The 20,563-nt window shown below is 31.7% G+C and overlaps 1 protein-coding gene across 2 annotated transcripts; it reads left to right on the top strand.

Moving 5' to 3' along the window:
* The first annotated feature begins 2,404 nt into the window (after nt 1-2,404).
* On the top strand, nt 2,405-19,607 carry LOC130823849 (protein argonaute PNH1-like). Of its 2 annotated transcripts, XM_057688656.1 has the most exons (24): nt 2,405-3,076; nt 4,198-4,344; nt 12,365-12,723; nt 12,812-13,020; nt 13,112-13,258; nt 13,342-13,475; nt 13,579-13,688; nt 14,133-14,239; nt 14,342-14,480; nt 14,581-14,697; nt 14,874-14,981; nt 15,068-15,139; nt 15,568-15,690; nt 15,982-16,141; nt 16,257-16,378; nt 16,475-16,612; nt 16,698-16,840; nt 17,522-17,584; nt 17,777-17,840; nt 18,053-18,188; nt 18,331-18,404; nt 18,490-18,584; nt 18,668-18,699; nt 18,924-19,607. In XM_057688656.1, exons 3-24 carry the CDS (start codon nt 12,367-12,369, stop codon nt 19,094-19,096), a joined length of 2,823 nt encoding a protein of 940 aa, XP_057544639.1. In that variant the 5' UTR covers nt 2,405-3,076; nt 4,198-4,344; nt 12,365-12,366; the 3' UTR covers nt 19,097-19,607. The 2 variants fall into 2 exon arrangements, with proteins under 2 accessions (XP_057544639.1, XP_057544640.1); XM_057688657.1 differs by lacking the exon at nt 4,198-4,344 and having other exon boundaries at nt 2,950-3,076; nt 18,924-19,595.
* Nucleotides 19,608-20,563: the final 956 nt, after the last annotated feature.

Genomic DNA, 20,563 nt, shown 5'->3' with positions numbered 1-20,563 from the left:
TTAATGTTGAAAATTGTCAACACGGCTGTTAGTCTGGTGAACTTTGTACATCCAGGGTACAAAGGCTTTTGAGAAGCCTCTGTCAACAAGTCAAAAACACGAGGACGTTTTCCTAACTCATCCTCGACTCCCTCCATCATCTCATCAACACGATCTACATCCTCATCGATATTCTCTTCATCTATCTCATACCCATCAACACGATCTACTACGTCCTCATTAACATCCACATTATTGACATCCTCAACAACGCTTTTTTCTTTGTAAACTCCCTCCTCACCATGCCAAACCCAAACATGATATTGAGGCCTAAACCCACGTCGAAGTATGTGCTCCCTAAGGATATCAACATTATCTACCTTTGATACATTGCCACACTTGACACATGGGCAATAAAAACCAACTTTCCCCGTCCTAACTTGATGCTCAACGGCAATACTACAAAATTATAATATGCCATCAATAAATTCTGACGATTCAATGCTTCCATATATCCAAGAATGATCTTTTGTCATCCTAAGTAATAATCATTCATTTAACCCTAATTTACAATAATTAACCTTCATAATCTATAAATTGTTCAAAAAATATGTATATTCTAATAACAACATTGTTTAAACCCTAATTAACCCTAATAATAATACAACTTGTTTTAAATTGTCCAAATTATATTTATTTTAATAACCATTATTAACATTCATACTAACAACTAATACTAACATCATGTAAGAACAATAAAAATAAAATCACATTTATAAATTTGGACAACTAATTAATTAACATTTATATTAATATTCATACATATAAAAAAAAATAATTAACATACTAATGATATAAACTTGAACAAATATAGTATTAACAACTAATACATTCTAAATAAAATCACATTTAAACTATAAATAATAAATACACCATTTAACACTAAAAATTTGAAAAATGATGAAAATTGGTATCAAAAGAAATTACCTTGTCTATCTTGATGAAGAATAGCTACAATGTGGCCTACAATGAAACAAGAAAAACAAAATTAGTAATTATAACCATTTCTCAAAAAAAGAAAAACGGAAAACAAAAAACAAAAACCAAATGAAACCGAAATACCTTGAACTTTTTTGTGGGTTTTTAAAGCAAATGAAGAAGAAGAATGAAGACAGTGAAGAAGAAGCAAATTTTTTCGTAGGTTTGAAGCAAACTTTTTCGTGGGTTTGAAGCAAACTTCTTCGTGGGTTTTTATTGCAAACAATGGTGGAACAGTGCGTATGTTTTCGTGGGTTTGAAGAATAAAGATGAACAGTAGCAAGCTTAAAGAAATGCACGAAGACATTAGCAAGATGAAGATGAAGATGATGAAATTTTGTGGGTTTGAAGAAAAAGTGAAGCTTGAAGAAGAAGAAGATGATGAAACAGTGTGTGTGTTTTCGTGGGTTTATGCAACAGTATAAGGGTTTATGAAAATGGAACGTTAAAAGGCGGTTTTTTTTAATTTATTAGAGACTTATTTGCTACGGGCAACAAGGAACCGCAACATATAAACAGCTAGGGAGTAGGGACTTATTTGCTGCGGGCAACAACAAATCGGAGCATATAAATAGTTTATTTGCTGCGGTTTTTTAATAACCATAACATTTAATCTTTATTTTTTTTCTAATTATTTTATGCTATTTAATGCTGCGTTTGCTAAAAACCGCAACAAATATCACGCAGCAGATACGTTTTTTCCACTAGTGCAAATCGTGTTGCCATTTGGCCGAATTCTTGTGCTTCGGCAATCTTTGCGCCTTTGAGACACCAAGTGTGTCTCCAAACTTAGCATGTCTTCCAAAAAGCCTCAATAAACGTGTCAATGCCTCAAATGCACAGATATCAACCCCGTTGCCCTCAAAAATACCCGGAATAACCACTAAACAACCAAAACACCATAGAACGGTAAATGTATGAATAAAATCATTGATAAACTTCAGACTTGGCACATAAAAGGAGTCATAAATGTGCACATAAATAAGCACATCATCGACCCGTATTAGGCTTACTTTCTTTTAAACTAGATCTATCTTGTTAAAATATACTCAAATAAGATATTATTTGTCGTATTAATGCAAAAATTATTAATATTAAATTTTTATAATTTTTTATTATACATAATTAGAAATATTAAGTATTAAATTAGTGTAATGGACAACATGATAAGTAAAGTATCACAAGCATTCTGGAATGAAAAGTATAAATTATTACATTATAAATAATTGGTGGACTGCTATGGGGCGGGTGGGTATGGGCTGGGCGAGTGAGTACACGAACAAGAGCTCATAACCACCACATTGCTACTACATATAGCAGATAAAATTTTTCATATCCATACTCATGTATTACCCACCAAGACCGTAGTCATACCCGTCCAACGAAACAATACAATGCAACATCCAGATAGTTTTACTCGACTGACTTTCATTTCTATTATGAAGTTAAAAATTGCTCAAAAGATCGTGAAAGGAAGCCAATCGCCAAACTAACGGTTGAGGCCTTCACTAATATCCTACTACATCTTCTAAAAAACAAAGAAAAAGCCTACTACATAAGAATCTCTAAACCCAAAGCCAACTTTATCGAAATCCATAATTTCTTTCTCCGCTAAACACCACTTCCATTCTTTTTCAACTTCTCTCTTTTTTCTCTTAACAAAATTAAATAAATCAATAAATAAATACTCATAAATCCCATCTTTTCCAGTTTCCAAAATGTTCAAAAGATGTTGTGTGTTGTCTTGTTTTATTCAATTCCTTTTCCATTTTTTATCCAACTCTTTTGCACGCCTTTTCTTTCATTTTAAAGCTTTCTCTCTGTTAAAGCTTCTTTATCTAAAGTGACCCCCTCCTCGTCTGGATATTCAAATTTATTTATTTTTTATTTTATTTTTATTTTTATTTTTTTTAATTGTTGCCTCCATAACATTATTATTTATATAAATTCACTATTTCCAACTTCACTTCCTTCCATTTTATCCCCATAAAATTCCCTTGCCTTTCACTTGGTTTCAGTGTTAGTGCTCTCTGCTACAATGTTTTATTTTTTCTACCAGGTACTTTCATTTCTCTATCTCTATTTTTCTATCTTTTTTCATCGTTGAATATGTTCATCAATTTTAACTTCTGTAGTTTCTGTCATCGATTTTGCATTTCGAATTTCACACATTTTTTTGACGATGATTGAGTTTTGAAATTCTATTTCTGTAAGTTTTACTCAATGATTTTGGTTTTTATGAGATGTACGATTTTTTTTTGAGATTATTGAGTTTTTGAATGTTTTATAATGTTAAAATCATATTTGTTGATTATTTTTAATTCTATTCGATGATTTCGTGTTACGACCTGTACATTTTTTTGGCGATTTCAGAGTTTTGAAATTTTAATTTGTGGTTAAATTTCTGTATATTTTTCTGAATGCTTTTGTTTGTGTTCTCAGTTTTACGATTTATTTTGGCGGATATGAAGTTATCTACTGTTGTATAACTTTTTGATCGAATTTGTTTATTATTTTCACTTTTTGTTGATCAATCAATGATTAGCGATTGAATTAATTCATTAAATTCAATTATCATTGAATCTGTGTATGTTTTTTTTGAATGATTCTGAAGTACGATACTTTTTTGCTTTTTCGACTCTTGTATAATGTGAAATCAAAGCTGTCATTCAGTTTCGGTTTCTGTCAAATTTATGTGATCGGTGAGTAGCGGCTGAATTGCAGATAGTTTTAAATTATAAGCTTTTTTCGTCATTGTAGTTGATTTAATCTTGAAATTTGTACAGATGAACGTGAAATACTCTTTTCATTTAGTTTTCCTCGACTTAATGCATGCTGTCATCTTCTATAATTGACAAAATTTTGCTTCCAGAATATTTTGATTGTTCGTAACAATTTTCAGTTAATCTTTCAATTATAGCCATTAAATGTGTACGGACTTTGAAAAATCAAATAATATAACGCTACAATTATCATACTATAATATGTCTACTCTTTCTCTTTCTACAAGATCTCTCACTTCTATTCAGCAATGGTTGCATTTTGCATATTACTGCAGCAATTTCTTAGATTTTTTTTTGAGATGTGTTAATTTATGTTTCTTACAATTTTTTTGCAATTAATTTTTTTTGGTAATTCTTTAACAGCTACTTACTTAGAGCTGCGATTTTGTTTTATCAGAGAATATAAGTTAGGCTTTATAGATTGATCAGATTTACAGCACCAATAGAGGAAAGCTATAACGACGTAGTAAGAACAGCTACTTGTTGGTAATTGATTTTAATGCTCAACGGCGCTGCATAATATATTATTATTTCAAGGAAAAAGGTTCACCTTCTTTCTCAGTTCTTTTTCTACTGCTAGTCTTAAGTCTACATATACTAAGTCCTACTAGGAAATAGAGTAGTTTCGTTCTTTCTCATAAATAAAGATTTTCATGTTGATATTCTTCTACTAGTTTGCTCAATACAAACATTACTCGCTAAAAATGTTTGTGGTTTACTCTTTACAGATTACATGTTTGATATTCTCTCCTGTCCCATTTACTTTATGCACTCTATCCAATGCACTTATTCAATCCTTAATAAATCGAGTTATGTATAATTAAAAATTATAAAAAGTTGATATTAATAATCTTTACATCAAAACGAATCAAATAAGATCCCACATGACTATGTTTTAACTTATAGATTAATAATAAAATGCAATTTAAGAGTGATAAATAAACGAGTATCTCAAAAGTAAATGGGACACCTAAGCTGAATAAGAGGGAGTATTAAGTTAAAGTCAACTGGTTTTGATTTTATATATATATATATATATATATATATATATATATATATATATATATATATATATATAATATATGGATCCAATAACAAAGATATTTAAAATAAGAATGATAAAAAACATTTTACACTCTTGATTTCAATAAGATAAAAAAAAAAAATAAGATTCCACTTGATTATATTTATTTTTTATGTAATCAATGTGATAGTATGTGATTAGACGATTCAACAAGATTCCATTTGATTATATTTTTTCATACGCATAAGCCGCGATATATAGTATGTTTTCTGTATATAGTGACTAAAAAAAATTCTTCTCATTCTTTATATTTTAACGACCTATATATATATATATATATATATATATATATATATATATATAATTTAAACAAAGTATGATGTATTTTTAAATATGAAAATGTAGTAATTTAAAAATCATTAAAAATTAATTTTAATTAGTAAAAGAATCAGATTAAATATAGAATCAATAATTGACGCCCAACAAATTTTTTTAGGGGTGATGGGCTTGATGGCTAACATATTACTCTCGTAGTTTAAATTGTTCTTACAGGTCATGTTCACGAATATTAAAAAATATGTAATTTTTTAAATAATAAATATATTATTTTATTAAATAATAAAATTAATGAAAATATTTAAGGACCACAACTATTAAAAAATTGTTTAAAATAGCGAGAAGAAAATGCGTGGGAAACGTATGGGAGTTATAATATAAAATTGTTTAAATTAAATTTGTGGAAAATATGCAGTGAGCATAGAAATTAACTAATAACTAAAAATCGGTAAAAATAAGTTTTAATGAGTAGAAATAGATTGTTTGGTAGTTAAAAATCAATTTTAATTGCTGAATTACTTTCTCTATTGCTTAATAAAGTTTCCACAAGGAATGTTTACAAGAATTAAGAAAAAAATATTTTAAATAGTTAATATTTTATAGAAAAATCAATTTTATTGAGAAAAAATAGGGACTATAAATATTAAAATTAAAATTAGAAAAATTACTTAGAATAATCCAATCTTTTATTGTTTTACATACAAAATTTCAACTTTTGAATTTTGATTAATCATGAATAATGTTAATTTTAGAGTTACTTAGGCAACAATAAATGATGATTGATTTTAACATGTTAATTGCTAAAAAAAAAAGAAAAATAAAATAAAAAGTTATAAATATTAAAAGTTAAAAGTTAAAAGTTAAAATCAAAAAAATTAATTTTCTTGAGTTCATTTTTTAAAATTTCTTTTAAATTTTTTAATTTTTAATTATTTATTATTTAATTTTGTATTTATTTTTTTATTTTTCAATGTAAAGTGACTTATTTTATAGGTAAGAAGATACTGTGTGCATTATTAACAAACACCCTATATAGTTGGGATTAATCATGTTAAAAGTTGAGATTATTGTAGGACAACTAGTAAAAGATTCGATTATTTTGGGCAAATTTTTTCTAAAAATTATTATAAGAAAGTTAGTGGTAAAAATATATAAACTACCACTAATATAAAAATATTTTTACAAAGTTGTTGAGAAACGACCATAAGAAAAGTTATTTTTGTTCACAACTAATAAAAAAATATTAAAAGAAAAGTTAATTTTATCCAAAATTTGTAATGTATGGAAAGATATGTTTATGAGACAATAAATATAACAATCCAAATGAAAAATAAGAATTTTGTAAGAAACAACGGAAATAATAAAAATTAGTTTAATCACTAAAAGACAATTGTAATTAACAGTTCAACTCAGTAAACTAGTTACAATCACTAAAAATTAATTTAAATTTGTAAAATAGTAAATATCAATGTATAATCAACAAAAATTAATTTTAATCAGTAAAAAAAAATTACATCAGTAAAAATCAATTTAATTAAATATAAAGTAATTACCATTAATTGTACCTGTTGGAAAATAATCTCTAGTATGTAAAGGGTATGCGATTTATGATGGTTAACCTTTTTTTTTGATAGGCGTGAATGAGTGATGGCTACCATATTATATTATGTTTACTGTTTACCACTAATTTCATTGCTATATTTATTTATTAGTTGTTTGAGGTTTGGTTCATTTAAAATATTGATTGAAGAAATAATTTTTAGCCTATGTGATGTGTTATGTCAACTTAAATAAAAGTGTAATAAAAATGTAGGAAACTTATCTACGATCAGAGGGGGTATATAATAACTAAAATTTCAAATAAAATTAAATACAAGATGTTTAGCAACTTATTCAACAAAATGGGTTGGAGTATTAAAACTTTTATCTCATGTCGTGAGGTGTGATAGTAAAAATACAAATTTTGTTCTCTAAAAAGTGGGCGCACCTGTCCACTGCCTATAAGGCTGTAACTACTAACCGGATATATAACCATCCTACTCACTGATGTACTCTGTCATTTGGTTTGTTTGATATCTCTAGCAGTTTTGGTATTTCGGAATGGATTATCTCTCGACTCAATTCCATTCTTTTGTTTGTTTGGGATTTGTCTTTTTTGTGTAGCAAATTTCAAACCCTTCTATCCATCCATCCATATCTTTTGTAGCAGAAAAACTAGGAAGGCGTGTGGGGGGATATTCTTTTCTTTTGGCATTTACCCTTTGATATTTAATAAAACGTGAAGGAAGAGACATAACGGCAAAGAGTACATTTATTAATGAAAATAATAATTAATAATTAAAAAAAAATTATCTAAAATAATTTAATCTTTTTATGATTTTTTTATAATAATTTTATCTATTGATTAAACATGATTAAGGGTATTTTCCTAAAGTAAATTCGATAATCTGATGACTTGTTAAAAGTTTTTTTTTTAAAGAAAAGATGAATTAAAATAAAATGTCCAAAAACAAATGTGAAAAAAATGTTAAAAAATTTCTGATTTTTTTAATTATTTAGAAATTTTTATGTGAATTTATAAATTTTTCCTGAAATTTTATATTAATTTTCAATTTACTTTTTTTGGGTAAATTACCTACTATAACAAGTCATTGGGTTACTTAAGCTTACTCTAGACAAATTCTCTTAAAGTTAAGATTGTTCATTGTTAATTATTAAGTGAAATTATTATAGGAAAATTATGAAAATGTAGCACTATTGTAGGTAATTTTTTTTAATAAAAATACAAGTATATTTCTATGCGTAGGTGTGTGGCGCATGTGTAGTGACCTTTTTTGCGTGCGTTGGTGGGTTTGTCTATTATTAGTAGTATAGGTTTTAGGCATGGGGTTTTACTTCTTTTCATTATTCATTCCCATAATATTAGATGGTCCCACTGTTAAACTGATTTATACAAGTAATTCAAATATTTATATTAAAAAAAACAATTTAAAACTATTTCTAAATTGTCTTTTTTAGAATTTTTTTAATAAAATAGAATTAGGCCGGTCCATATTAAGTCGTGTCACGATGAGATGATCTTAATTAATTTCTCTTTTATCTATTTAGCCTTATTTTACTATTTTGTTTGGTTTTATTTATTTTTGCACTTTATTTTTTTGGATTATAGCCCATTACTTTTGTAATGTTATTCATATTTTTTAATTATTTATTAATTTCATCTACATTATGTACCTTTTTTCATTTATTATTAAATATTCATCTTTTTCTTAAAAATCACTTAATTTCTAATTGCTACTCATTTAAGGAACCAAAGGAGGGAGTAGTATTATTTATTTTCTTATGAACTTGTAATTATTACGTTACTTAGTCTGCTATGGTATTATTGCCTGTCCAACATCATAGAAGTATGTTCTGAGAAAGAACTAAAGGTTATAGTTATGATCTATGGGCTGTCTCGTTACATGAACTTTGCCTTTATAGCTAAAATTTAATGTGCTATCTCAAGTCTTCCGCAGTTGCTTGATATAGAGTAACCCGTTTGTTGTACCCGTCAAAATAATAGCTGTACTATTATCTTAGGCTGTAATGTTAGAGTAAATTATAAGCTGTCTACATCAATTGATCATTGACTTTTTAAAAATGAATTAAGGAAGAGTTTCCTAAAAAGTTATCTTTGCTAAACTAAAGTGACTTCAACGAATACATTACTAGTATTTACTCGTGTTTTATAGCACATTATCAAAATAGTAGTGGTTAAAGTGCTTTTTATTGATATTTTTTCAAGTTTTTGGAGTTTCTTACTTTTGTGGACTGAAATTCAATATTTTGAACATATTTGATTTACCTATCACTCCTTAAATAGAATGTCGTTAATTTAATTCAATCAAATTTGCTGTCAACTACTATCGTACAACTTAAAGTGAATACAAATCCAAACTCAATCCTTATAGTCCAAATCACAGTACCTGATTAAACAATTCGTGTTTCTACCAAACTGCTAACAATCATGTAAGGTTCCTTTTAAATATGTAAACAATTATTTCATTACATTCCAATGTTATTTATTCCGGTTAGCCATTTACCTATTTACCATGCTTACAACTTGATCAATGTGTGATTTCGAACACACCACGACCCATTTGTGAATGGAATACCCCACTGAAAGGATAGGCTATAACCTCACTCAAGGATCACAAAGTAAGGTTTAAGTGAGAGTTTATGTTGTGTCAATGTATAGGAATCAAATATGCATGTATGTGAAGAATGACAACAATAAAGAAAATAATCAAGACAAGTATTTAAGGTGGTTCACTAATCTTGGGCTACATCCACCATCTAGCCTAGGATTATATAATGTGTTTAAAGGAGAGAATACAAACTTTAGAGGAATTACAATGGAGATTAGTGTAAGGGAAGAGGGGAGCTAAAATAGTGAGTAATTTACATAAGCAAGGAGGAGCTCTTAGATGAGACTTTGGTGCAAGCATTACTAAGGGAATAGGGGTGTATTAATAGAGGAAGAAAGGCCTAACATTAAGTAGTACAAGGCAGCAAGCAAAAAATTAAAACAGAAGGCAGCAGCTCACGCAGATCAGAAGTCAGTAGGGGTACTGCACATCCTGTTGCACTTCTTTCCTCTTTCGTGTATGCTACGGTCTCCAATACTCTTGCACATTAATCCTAGGACTGATATTTGCACTGTAATCTTTTACATGTAAAGATTTACATGATCAATAGTACCATGTACTATTGATTCCCAACAAACCAAATCACCAACATGTGATACATTGTCCTCTTTTAACCTTCACTAATACACATGATTAATTTCCTTAACCATGTTCTTGATTACTTGGTGAACATAAGTCACCTATAATCACAACACTCACTTACTTCTTCTTAACTATGTACACAAAGTTCTTTTCAGAGCATAAAAGTAAGAAACAAGGAGCATAGAAACAACCTCTGTGCAATCTGTAGAGAAGTGTTGTAGCATCTTCTCAATGTATCTCCTTTGACCAAAGATAAAAGACACCTTTGCTCGTTTCCCTCATAATCTTCGCACCAAGTATTTTCTTAGCCTCACCAAATTCCTTCATATCGAACTCACTCGATAAAAGCTTCTTCAAAGCATCCATTTCAAGCATATGAAACATCTTATCTTCATATAACACATGATAAATGAAGGATCTTGAGCATCTACCTTTCACGTAGACGCAAAATATTATAAGAGCTTTGTGTTAAACCATGTGATGCCAATAAGGAATAAAATATTCTAAACTATTGTCTTAGAGAATGCTTCAAACCATACAGAGGCTTCACCAAGTGACACGCATTGTCCTCCTTAGTCCTTACACACTATCTTAAAACTGTTGGATTGCTTCATGTAGATCTTTTCCTCTAATTCTCCATGGAGAAATCTCTCCCAACGACACACATATCCAATTGATGCCAAGGCTAGAACTGATTTAATTGTAAAGTGTTTCAAGATCGTGTTATGGATCGAGTTGTCTATAGAGATGATATTAGTAATGGCCAAAGAGAAATGTGTATGAATGTACCAATGTGTATGTAAAACATAAATGAATGTGTATATTGAATATTGAATGGAACCTAAGAACATTTACAGAAGATAACAGTCAAGCTTTTGAGAGGTTTGTTCTCTCCAATAGAGTCATAAACTCCTCTAAAATTTGTTACACAATGAATGAAATGCTTCCTTCCCCTTTCACTCTATTTATACTATTTATTCCTGCATTTTATTCCCTCAACTAAATAATTACCAAGTATTATTTATTATTTAATTCCTATATTACCCCTCACCGCCATTCATGACAAATCAAAGAGAACACCTGATGGAAATCCATACCATCTATTTGAGAGCAACTCTTTGCAACTACTCGAGTTTTATAAATGGGGCCAACATCCTTTGATGATCCTTCCTTCTTGAAAATCCATTTGCACTCTACAAACCTTCACAGATCAAGTCTTGTTTCGGTGAAGAGACTCTATCTCTTGATCTATGGCTCCAAACCACTTACATCTATTGAAGCCATTACTTCTTTGTATGAGTTGGAATAAACCACATAATCACTTATAATCGTAAGAGCATAAGTCACATAATCATATTCCTCAATGATTAATACATATTTAAAGATGATGATTAATACATTCTCATAAACATCTTTTGTTGAACCTATATTGGTAGTGAGATCAATATCAAAAATGCGAGAAAGCACTCATCAAGTATAGCATCTCTAGAAGTTATTGCGTTTCTAGTTTTCTCACGCCGCACCTTATATCCCCTAACACTGAACCCATAGCCCGTGAAAATGCAATTTTTTTTTGGCTCTAGATTCAAATTTCCATTCACTCATAGATATAAACAAAATGCGACATACTTTCAAATTTTAATAATAACCGGTGAGTCATACCATGCCTCTTAAGCTCACCTGAAGTTCAGTATTGTGTGTGGAGAACTGATCCCCTTGTAACACGTGGATAGTGCCTTGGTCCAAAATAGCTTTCTTATCTTTACTTATTCAACACGCATCTTGCTATTTCTAATGTGTGATTCATCCTTGCAACCACATCATTTTTTTGCTTACGTATACAAGTCTAATGACTCACAACTACAGTTATTCCCATACACTATGTGTCACCTCTTTGAGATAATGAGAAGATAAACTAAGATAAACTATTAAAATGTTCTCTTTTTATATTTGAATTGACATGGAGATAGAGTACTTTGGTTGGGATTGTGTAGTTTTTGTTGTTGTAGGAAGATAGAATAACGTTTAGAATGTTCATAATATGATTATAAAAAGAAGAAAAATAAAGCTTGTTTGTTCATGATTCAATTGTCTTCTTCCTACCTACCAAATCTATGCTATACTTTCTATTCTAATCTTGAATCTCTTGTTAGGTTAAATTCTTTCACCATACTTTGAAACTGTTGCGATCTCATGCTTTTTTGGTTACTTTCCCTCTTTTGAACGGAGTAAACTCGTGACCTAGTTGCTGTTGTTTTTTTAACTGTTTTTGGTGAAGGAAGCAATGCATTTTGTCATTTCTTCAACTCTTATTTATACCTATGAATTTGTTCTTTGTACTACAAAACTCTTAATTTAATGATTGAAGTGTTAAAAGAGCACAAGTTCTCATCTTGGATATTCTTCTGAGATTTTAAGCTTATATGTTTCAGAGATGCCGAACCGACAAGTGAGAGACCCAAAATTGAAGCATATAATTTCCAAGAAAATTGTGGAAAGTAAGCCAGTTCTTCAGCAGGCATCTAATAGATTTTGCGAGAGTACCGGAGAGAGATTAGAAGATGCTCCAAAAAATGCAAAGCGTAGGCGAGGAAGAAGAAAGTCAAAAGGTGCGATAATGGAGGATTTACCTGCTGATGGAAAGCTTGAATTGCGTGTAGAACCACCCACTTCAAACAAGGGAATTGTGTTTCAACGAAGGCCAGGTTTCGGCCAGTTAGGAACCAAGTGTGTTGTTAAGGCTAATTATTTCCTTGCCGAGTTATCAAGGTCGGATTTATGTCAATATAATGTAAGTGCCTAATGTCCTACTTGGCTTTGTTTTCCTTGAATTGATAGAGTTGGATAAATTTAGTTTATTTATAGATCATTATTAACAGGTTACAATAACTCCTGAGGTGAATTCAAGTAAACTTAATAAAGCTATCATGGCCGAGTTAGTTAAACTTCATAGAGAAACTAACTTGGGTTCTAGACTTCCTGTTTATGATGGAAAGAAGAATCTGTACACTGCTGGATTACTACCTTTCACATTGAAAGTGTTCAAGGTTACATTGGTTGAAGAGTGTGAAGGATTCGAATTGACAAAGTATGCTAATGCATTACCTCCATTGTTATTTGAGTCATTAATGACATGATCAATTATGGAAGTGCTGCTAATTTGCTACTCTTTGCATTAGGGAGAATGAATTCGAAGTGAAAATCCAGTTTATTGGTTATGCTCGAATGCATGAACTACACGAGCTTCTTGCAGGTAAACAAGTCAAAGCACCACAAGAAGCTCTTACTGTCATTGATGCTGTCTTGAGGGAAATGGCAGCAAAAAGGTGCGCATATTATTCGATTGTTTTCCTCAGATCTAAAAGAAATTCGATTATCTTGTTATTAACCTTTTTTTTTTCCATAAAAGGTACTTATCATTTGGAAGACTATTCTATTCTCCTAATATTCAAAAACCTCATCAACTTGGTGGTGGCTTGCACTCATGGCGTGGCTTCTATCAGAGTATAAGACCCACACAAATGGGGTTGGCCTTGAATATTGGTGGGTTTCTCTCCTTTCTAGCAGTAGTATTCTTTTCTGGAATGGCTTTACTTTAATATGTTTTTGTGAGGTCACAGTGAAATCACCTTGTTGTACTGATCAGATATGTCGGCAAATGCATTTATTGAACCACTCCCTGTAGTTGAATTTGTTGCTCAAGTTTTAGGGAAAGATGTGCGCTCAAAACCTTTGTCTGATGCAGATTCTGTTAAGGTATAGAATTCATGTCTCGTTCTTTCCAACATCTTTATGCTTTTCATGCATTAGCAGAACCTTCATGATATAGTGATTAGCGAAACACTTGCTTTGACCACATTTTCTGGTAAGATACACCATTTTCAGTTAGTGAAACACTTGTTTTTTAGTCAAATTATAGTGAAACACGTTGGCTTTGATATAAGATGTACAAAAAGAAAATCTCACATCCTGTTAAGAGATTTGAATTGTACTAGTGAATGTTGAAAACCACTTATGTGATGAATAATTTTCTATCTGATCCAGTGATTAGAAATGAATTTATATTTTGAGGTCTTAATTAGAGGTCCCAATTGAGTAAAAGTTAACACTTAATCCTTTGTTGGCTAAAGTGAGTTGATAAAATTGACATTTCTAAATATATTATATCAAGTGCTAACTTTCCTGCTTTTATATGTGCAGATCAAGAAAGCACTTAGAGGGGTCAAAGTGGAGGTTACTCATAGAGAAAATGTACGAAGAAAATATCGTGTATCAGGATTGTCATCACAACCTACCAAGGAGCTCATGTATTATATGATTTGCTTCTTATCTTGTATACTCATTAATCATCAATGCTATATTATGCTTGGCTTATATGCTGTTCTTTTGGCTTTCTTTTTGCCTTGTAGATTCCCTGTGGATGAACATATGAATATGAAGTCGGTGATTGAGTACTTCCAGGAGGTCTATGGATTTACTATACAATATGCCCATCTCCCTTGTCTTCAAGTAGGGAATCAAAAGAAAGTAAATTATTTGCCAATGGAGGTATGTTATGAAACTAATTAGCTTTAATTGAGAACATTCAGACATGCGTAGAGCTGATTTGAGTGCTTTAGTGATTCAATGTTGATTTATTTAATGTTAGGCATGCAAAATAGTTGAAGGACAGAGATACACCAGAAGATTAAATGAAAAACAGATAGCTTCGTTACTCAAAGTTACTTGTAGACGACCATCTGACCAAGAGTCAGATATATTACAGGTCCTCCACTTTCTTCAGTTGTGCACCAATTGCTTGTGTATTAAAATACTAAAATTTTTATTTTCCACTATGCTCTCAAAAATTGTTCGTGGTTTTATGATGAAAATGCTCATGAAGCTGAATGACGTGCTTAGCTATTTGACCCCTTGGAGTAATATTTCTCCTTTTCTTTGCAGACAGCCCACCAGAATGGATACAACCAAGATTCCCATGCACGGGAGTTTGGAATAAAGATAGATGACAAGCTTGCAACAGTTGAGGCTCGTATTCTTCCTGCTCCATGGGTTCGTATCCGAACTTATTTTATCTTTTCTTTGTTATTGATGACTATGCTCTAAATTAACATTGGTACTGATTATATTACTTACAGCTAAAGTACAATGACACTGGCAAAGAGAAGCAGCACTTGCCTCAGCTTGGTCAGTGGAACATGTTAAACAAGGTAAGGTTCTATACTGTGTCCTGTTTTATCTAGGTTATCTTTTTTATAGTAGTTCTTAGGGGTGTGTTTGGATGGGAGGAAATAAAGGGAAAGGAAGGAAAGGGATTTAGTGGGATAAATTATCCCTTGTTTCGATAACATGGGAAGGAAGGGATTTAGAGGGGAGGGATTTGGAGGGATTAAATGAATAATTTTTCCTTAAGGTTTCAATCTCTCCAAAGTTAAAAACATTTGGATGGAAAACTCGCATCTCCTTTCCTTTGCCTTTCCTTCCCTCCTAAAGAAACAATTTTTACTTTCCTTTCATTTCTCTTTCTTCCCCCTCTCCCTTCCCCTTCACCTTTCCCCTTCTGCTTCTCTTCCTTTCTTCTCTCTCTAAAATTGTTATCCAAAAATGGTGTAAACAAAAATGTGTCTTGATTATACAGAAAGTGATTAATGGAAGCACCATTAATTACTGGGCTTGCATAAATTTCTCAAGAAGCGTACAAGAGAGTGCAGCTCGTGGGTTTTGCCGTCAGTTAGTGCAGATGTGTCAAGTCTCTGGAATGGTAAGAAAATCATCATCCTGCATTCTAAATTATTTTTATAATCTTATGTCCCAGTTGATTGTCCTTATAAGTTTGAATTTTCTAACTAACTTGTCGCTGTACCAAAAGTTACAGTTTTCTGAATCTTTGTTCAGATTTTGTAAAGTGCATGAATCTTTGTTCTGATTTAGTGGGATGAATATGTTTTGTTACTCTGTTACATTTTCTAGATGCTGGATTTCTTTTGCTCTTTTTGTTTCTTAAATTCAGTGCCTTGAACTTTGAGCTGATGCCATCCAATTCTATGTATAGGAGTTTAACCCTGAACCGGTTATTCCAATCCATTCTGCACGACCAGACCAGGTTAAGAAAGCCTTGAGATTTGTATGCAACGCTGCTGCGAGCAGACTCGAAGGAAAGGAGCTGGAGTTGGTTATTGCCATCCTTCCAGACAATAATGGTTCCTTATATGGTACATTTTTCATATGAAACTCTTCATAGGTCTTGGGAATTTGGTTCTGATGCTAAGAGGTAGTTTGAAATTGTAGAAATCATACACGACTGAAATTTTTGTTCCATTTTTGTAGGTGATCTGAAACGCATTTGTGAGACAGACTTGGGGTTGATTTCACAATGCTGCCTCACCAAATATGTATTGAAAGTTTCCAGGCAATACCTTGCAAATGTGTCCTTGAAAATTAATGTAAAGGTAAGTGTAATGAAAATACGTATTTCCCTCTTGGCTTCAAAAATGAAAGCATTCTCATCCTTGACAACATATCTCATATGAGTCTAAATTTTACAGATGGGGGGAAGGAATACTGTCCTTCTGGATGCCTTGAGTTTGAGAATTCCAATGGTTAGTGACATCCCTACAATTATTTTTGGAGCTGATGTTACTCATCCAGAAAGTGGAGAAGACACAAGCCCATCCATTGCTGCTGTACGAAAATCATTGCCTTTGAGTACGCTTTGGCGAGAAAGTTTATGTTTTGGTCTGTACAATCTATCTTATTGCTATTTCTCAGGTTGTGGCATCTCAAGATTGGCCAGAAGTGACAAAGTATGCTGGCATGGTTTCTGCTCAGGCTCACCGACAAGAAATTATACAAGATCTGTTCAAAACCTGGCAAGACCCGCAACAGGGAACTGTCAATGGTGGAATGATAAGGTTTGCACAAATCTGCTTGTTCTTTGATCACTACCCAAGTTAGTTGTTTGACAGTATTCAGTAAATATTGTTAGTATCTTTCTTATTATGTAATATTCTCATAATCACCTAATTTAGGATGATATTTATTTCCATATATTTAGTCAAAGGATAACATTGTTACACGCCAATTTTTTTAAAATTAAGGAATTATCAATGATTGTCTTAAGATTATGAAATTGCCTCTAACAAGTGCAAACTACATGAAATCGGAAAATATTCTGCATATAAACTTTATGAACTCTTATAGACATGATACCATAGCTTATAATTTCTTCTTGTGATGTATCATGTATGGAATTCTCCTTTTTAATGAATTTCAGCTACATCAATCCTCAATGCCATGCTTGAAACTGTGTAGTGGGGCTGATTGGATATTTTAATATAGACCAAAAAGTGCAACATTTATGTAATGGCCAAGTACCGCATGAGTGAATAATGCAATAATCTCTATTCAGCTGCTGTCTAAAATGATCATACATCAGGTTTTAAACAATGCAGCTGTCAACCTTTGTTGGGTGGGACGGGGGTTGTGTAGACACAATCTCATAAGAGATTCATGTATATGCTCTCATTGCTCAATTTGTATCTTTTTTTTTTATTGTGGTGACTGTATTCTGTACTTAATATATGTTTATGCAGAGAGCTTTTGCTGTCCTTCAAGAAGGCCACTGGACAAAAGCCGCTGAGGATAATATTTTACAGGTAATTCATCTTATCTCAATCCACTTTTTATCAACAGTAACACCAAGAATCATGAAAGTTATCTCAGTTGTCTTTCTTTACTAAAGTACATGGTCCTTTTAACGATATATTGGCTTCACTTCATGTGTTATTTACAAAAATCAATCAGGAATTTTCATTAGCTTATCTGACATTATTTATAACCTGATGTAGGGATGGTGTAAGTGATGGGCAGTTCTATCATGTTCTGCTGTATGAACTTGATGCCATTAGAAAGGTATGTCCACCTCTTCAATTATTCACATTATAAGTCATTTTTTCCCAGCGCATAAAATTCTATTATCCCAGTGAGATCAAGTGGCTCCCACCTAGATAAGGGTCAGGGCGGTTTTGTATATGCAACTTTACCTTTTTTGTGATAGCGAAGAGGTTGTTTCCTATTGATCTTTGATAGCAAACATCATCTACAGTTTTTCTTTTCGTTAATAGGCTTGTGCATCACTGGAACCAGGCTATCAACCTACAGTAACATTTGTAGTGGTTCAAAAGCGAAATCATACCAGATTATTTCCAAATAATCACAACGACAAGAGAAGTATGGATAAGAGTGGGAATATTTTACCTGGTAAATTTGAATTCTTTCAATAAATTTACACTTGTTAATGCTTTTCTATTTTACTATTGCTACCTAGTAATCTTTGCTTGAACCTTCTGTTTTACATTGTTACCAATGATGTTTTAGTAACTTTGTAAGCTTTAAATTGCAGGCACAGTTGTAGATTCTAAGATATGTCATCCAACTGATTTTGACTTCTACTTATGCAGTCATGCTGGTATTCAGGTAAGATCTTTGCTATTCTTGAGAGTTTTAGGCCAAATTTATTTTTTTGAAAATAATATTGTCCTATCCCTTGCTGATTTATCAGGGAACCAGCAGACCGGCTCACTACCATGTTCTCTGGGACGAAAACAATTTTTCAGCGGATGAGATACAATCTCTAACCAACAACCTCTGTTATACGTAAGACTTTATATGTTTTCCCTTATTCGAAACAGATCCGCGTAAACAGTCCTCTTGATACTGATTTTATCTTGTAACTGTAGGTATGCTCGCTGCACACGGTCTGTCTCAGTAGGTAAGATAACCATGTCTGTTTTTGGCTGTCGTTTTATGTTACACATAACAAATTAACAATCATATGATGCAATATCAATTAAATGCTATTACAATAACTAGCAGTGTAGCACCATTTGAAGATTTTTGTTGTGCATAAACTCATACGAGAATTAATATCGGAAGTGAAACTTTTTTCATTGTTTTCTAAGGCCAATTTCACACAAAACTTTTTGTTTGGTGCAGTTCCACCAGCATATTATGCGCATCTGGCAGCTTATAGAGCTCGATTCTACATGGAGCCCGATAATTCTGATAACTCGGGAGGATCACACAATTCACGCACAAGCAATGGCCAAACCATTCGCCCGTTGCCAGAATTGAAGGACAAGGTCAAAAATTTAATGTTTTACTGCTGAAAGCATAGATTGACAGGATATGGATCAGAATGTGTATAGCTAGGTCTCTTGTAATTATAGTTGTAGTGAGTAGAGAGTAGTGACTAGTGAAATGGTGCATAACAAATTTTGATAGTTATGAAAAAGCTATTGCTAGCCTTTTAATTATAAATGTGTTGTTGAATCAAGAGTTAAATTCAAGGGCAGTTTAAATGACCAAATACGGACACTACTAGTGAAGAAAGTGCAGTTTGGGAGTGCTCAAACAAGCAAATCAGTGTTCGAACAAGGACTCTTATGCTCGAATGAGTAATTATTTGTATATGTTGAGAATTATTGAAGGGAAGTAGAGAAAAACTATGAAAACAAACTAGAATTGAGATAAAAAGTAAGAAAAATGTTTACTTGTTTTCATGCTATAAAATGGGTACAAAACATCCTTTATATAAGGAAAAATGTTAAATATTAATTGCAACTATTAAAGAGTCACATTTTTAGAGGCATAACCTTTGCCATTTCATCTACTCATAATTCCTGAGCTACTCATATACTAATAAATCTAGACTTAATGTTGAACTTATCAAATAAGGGAGAAAAAAAAGTCTTATTTACTCACTCCTCCTTGAGACCTTTTGCTGTCATTCCAAGTAAGTCTTTAGATTTCTTAAATCTGGTTTTTGAAAGTGATTTAGTGAAATGTCGGCTTATTGATATTTTCTATCAATCTCGACAAGTTTGACTATAATTATTCCGAATTTATCTAACAAAATGATACTCGACTACGATATGCTTTTGTCTTCCCATATAGGATTCTTAGAAATTGCTATTGTAGAATCACAATGACAATGAATGACGGTAGCTCGTCCTTGAACTCAGTTAATATTACACATACTCTTCCTTACCCATATTGCTTGATTCATAGCTTCACAAGCTGTAATGTATTCAGCTTCTGCTATGGATTGGTCTATAGTACCTAGGGTTGAACAAAGTTAAGCTTTAACCGCTAACCACACTTGACCAAATCGTTGTTTTAGTAGTTTGTTTGGTTAATTGTCTAAATGATTTGATCCAATTTTTTTCAAAAAAAAATTACGGTTTCTAGTCTGGTCCCAATCTATTTTTTAGACCAGACCTGACCGCAAACCGTATTATAACTGAAAACCATAGTTTTTTTTTTTAAAAAGCCGCTACCTAGCTAGATATTTCGAGATGTAGTTATCATTATAGTAACATATACTTGAATAGTGTTGATGCAATCAACTAGTAACAAATTATTATATTTGGTGATTGTAGATGCGAAATATTTGCATAAACACATAAATTAATTCGGGAAAAATATAAAAGTAACAAACCGTATACCTGATCAAAATGAAACTTTTGAGTTGGTCTTATCTTAGTGTAAGACCAGGCTAAACCAGACCATGTGCACCCTACATTACCTTGCTTCTAAGATGACCAAGAAAATACTCTATTTCCTAGTGTAAAAGT

Source organism: Amaranthus tricolor, chromosome 9 (assembly GCF_026212465.1).
Source record: "Amaranthus tricolor cultivar Red isolate AtriRed21 chromosome 9, ASM2621246v1, whole genome shotgun sequence".
Lineage (NCBI taxonomy): Eukaryota > Viridiplantae > Streptophyta > Magnoliopsida > Caryophyllales > Amaranthaceae > Amaranthus > Amaranthus tricolor.
This window is presented reverse-complemented; position numbering and strand designations above follow the sequence as displayed.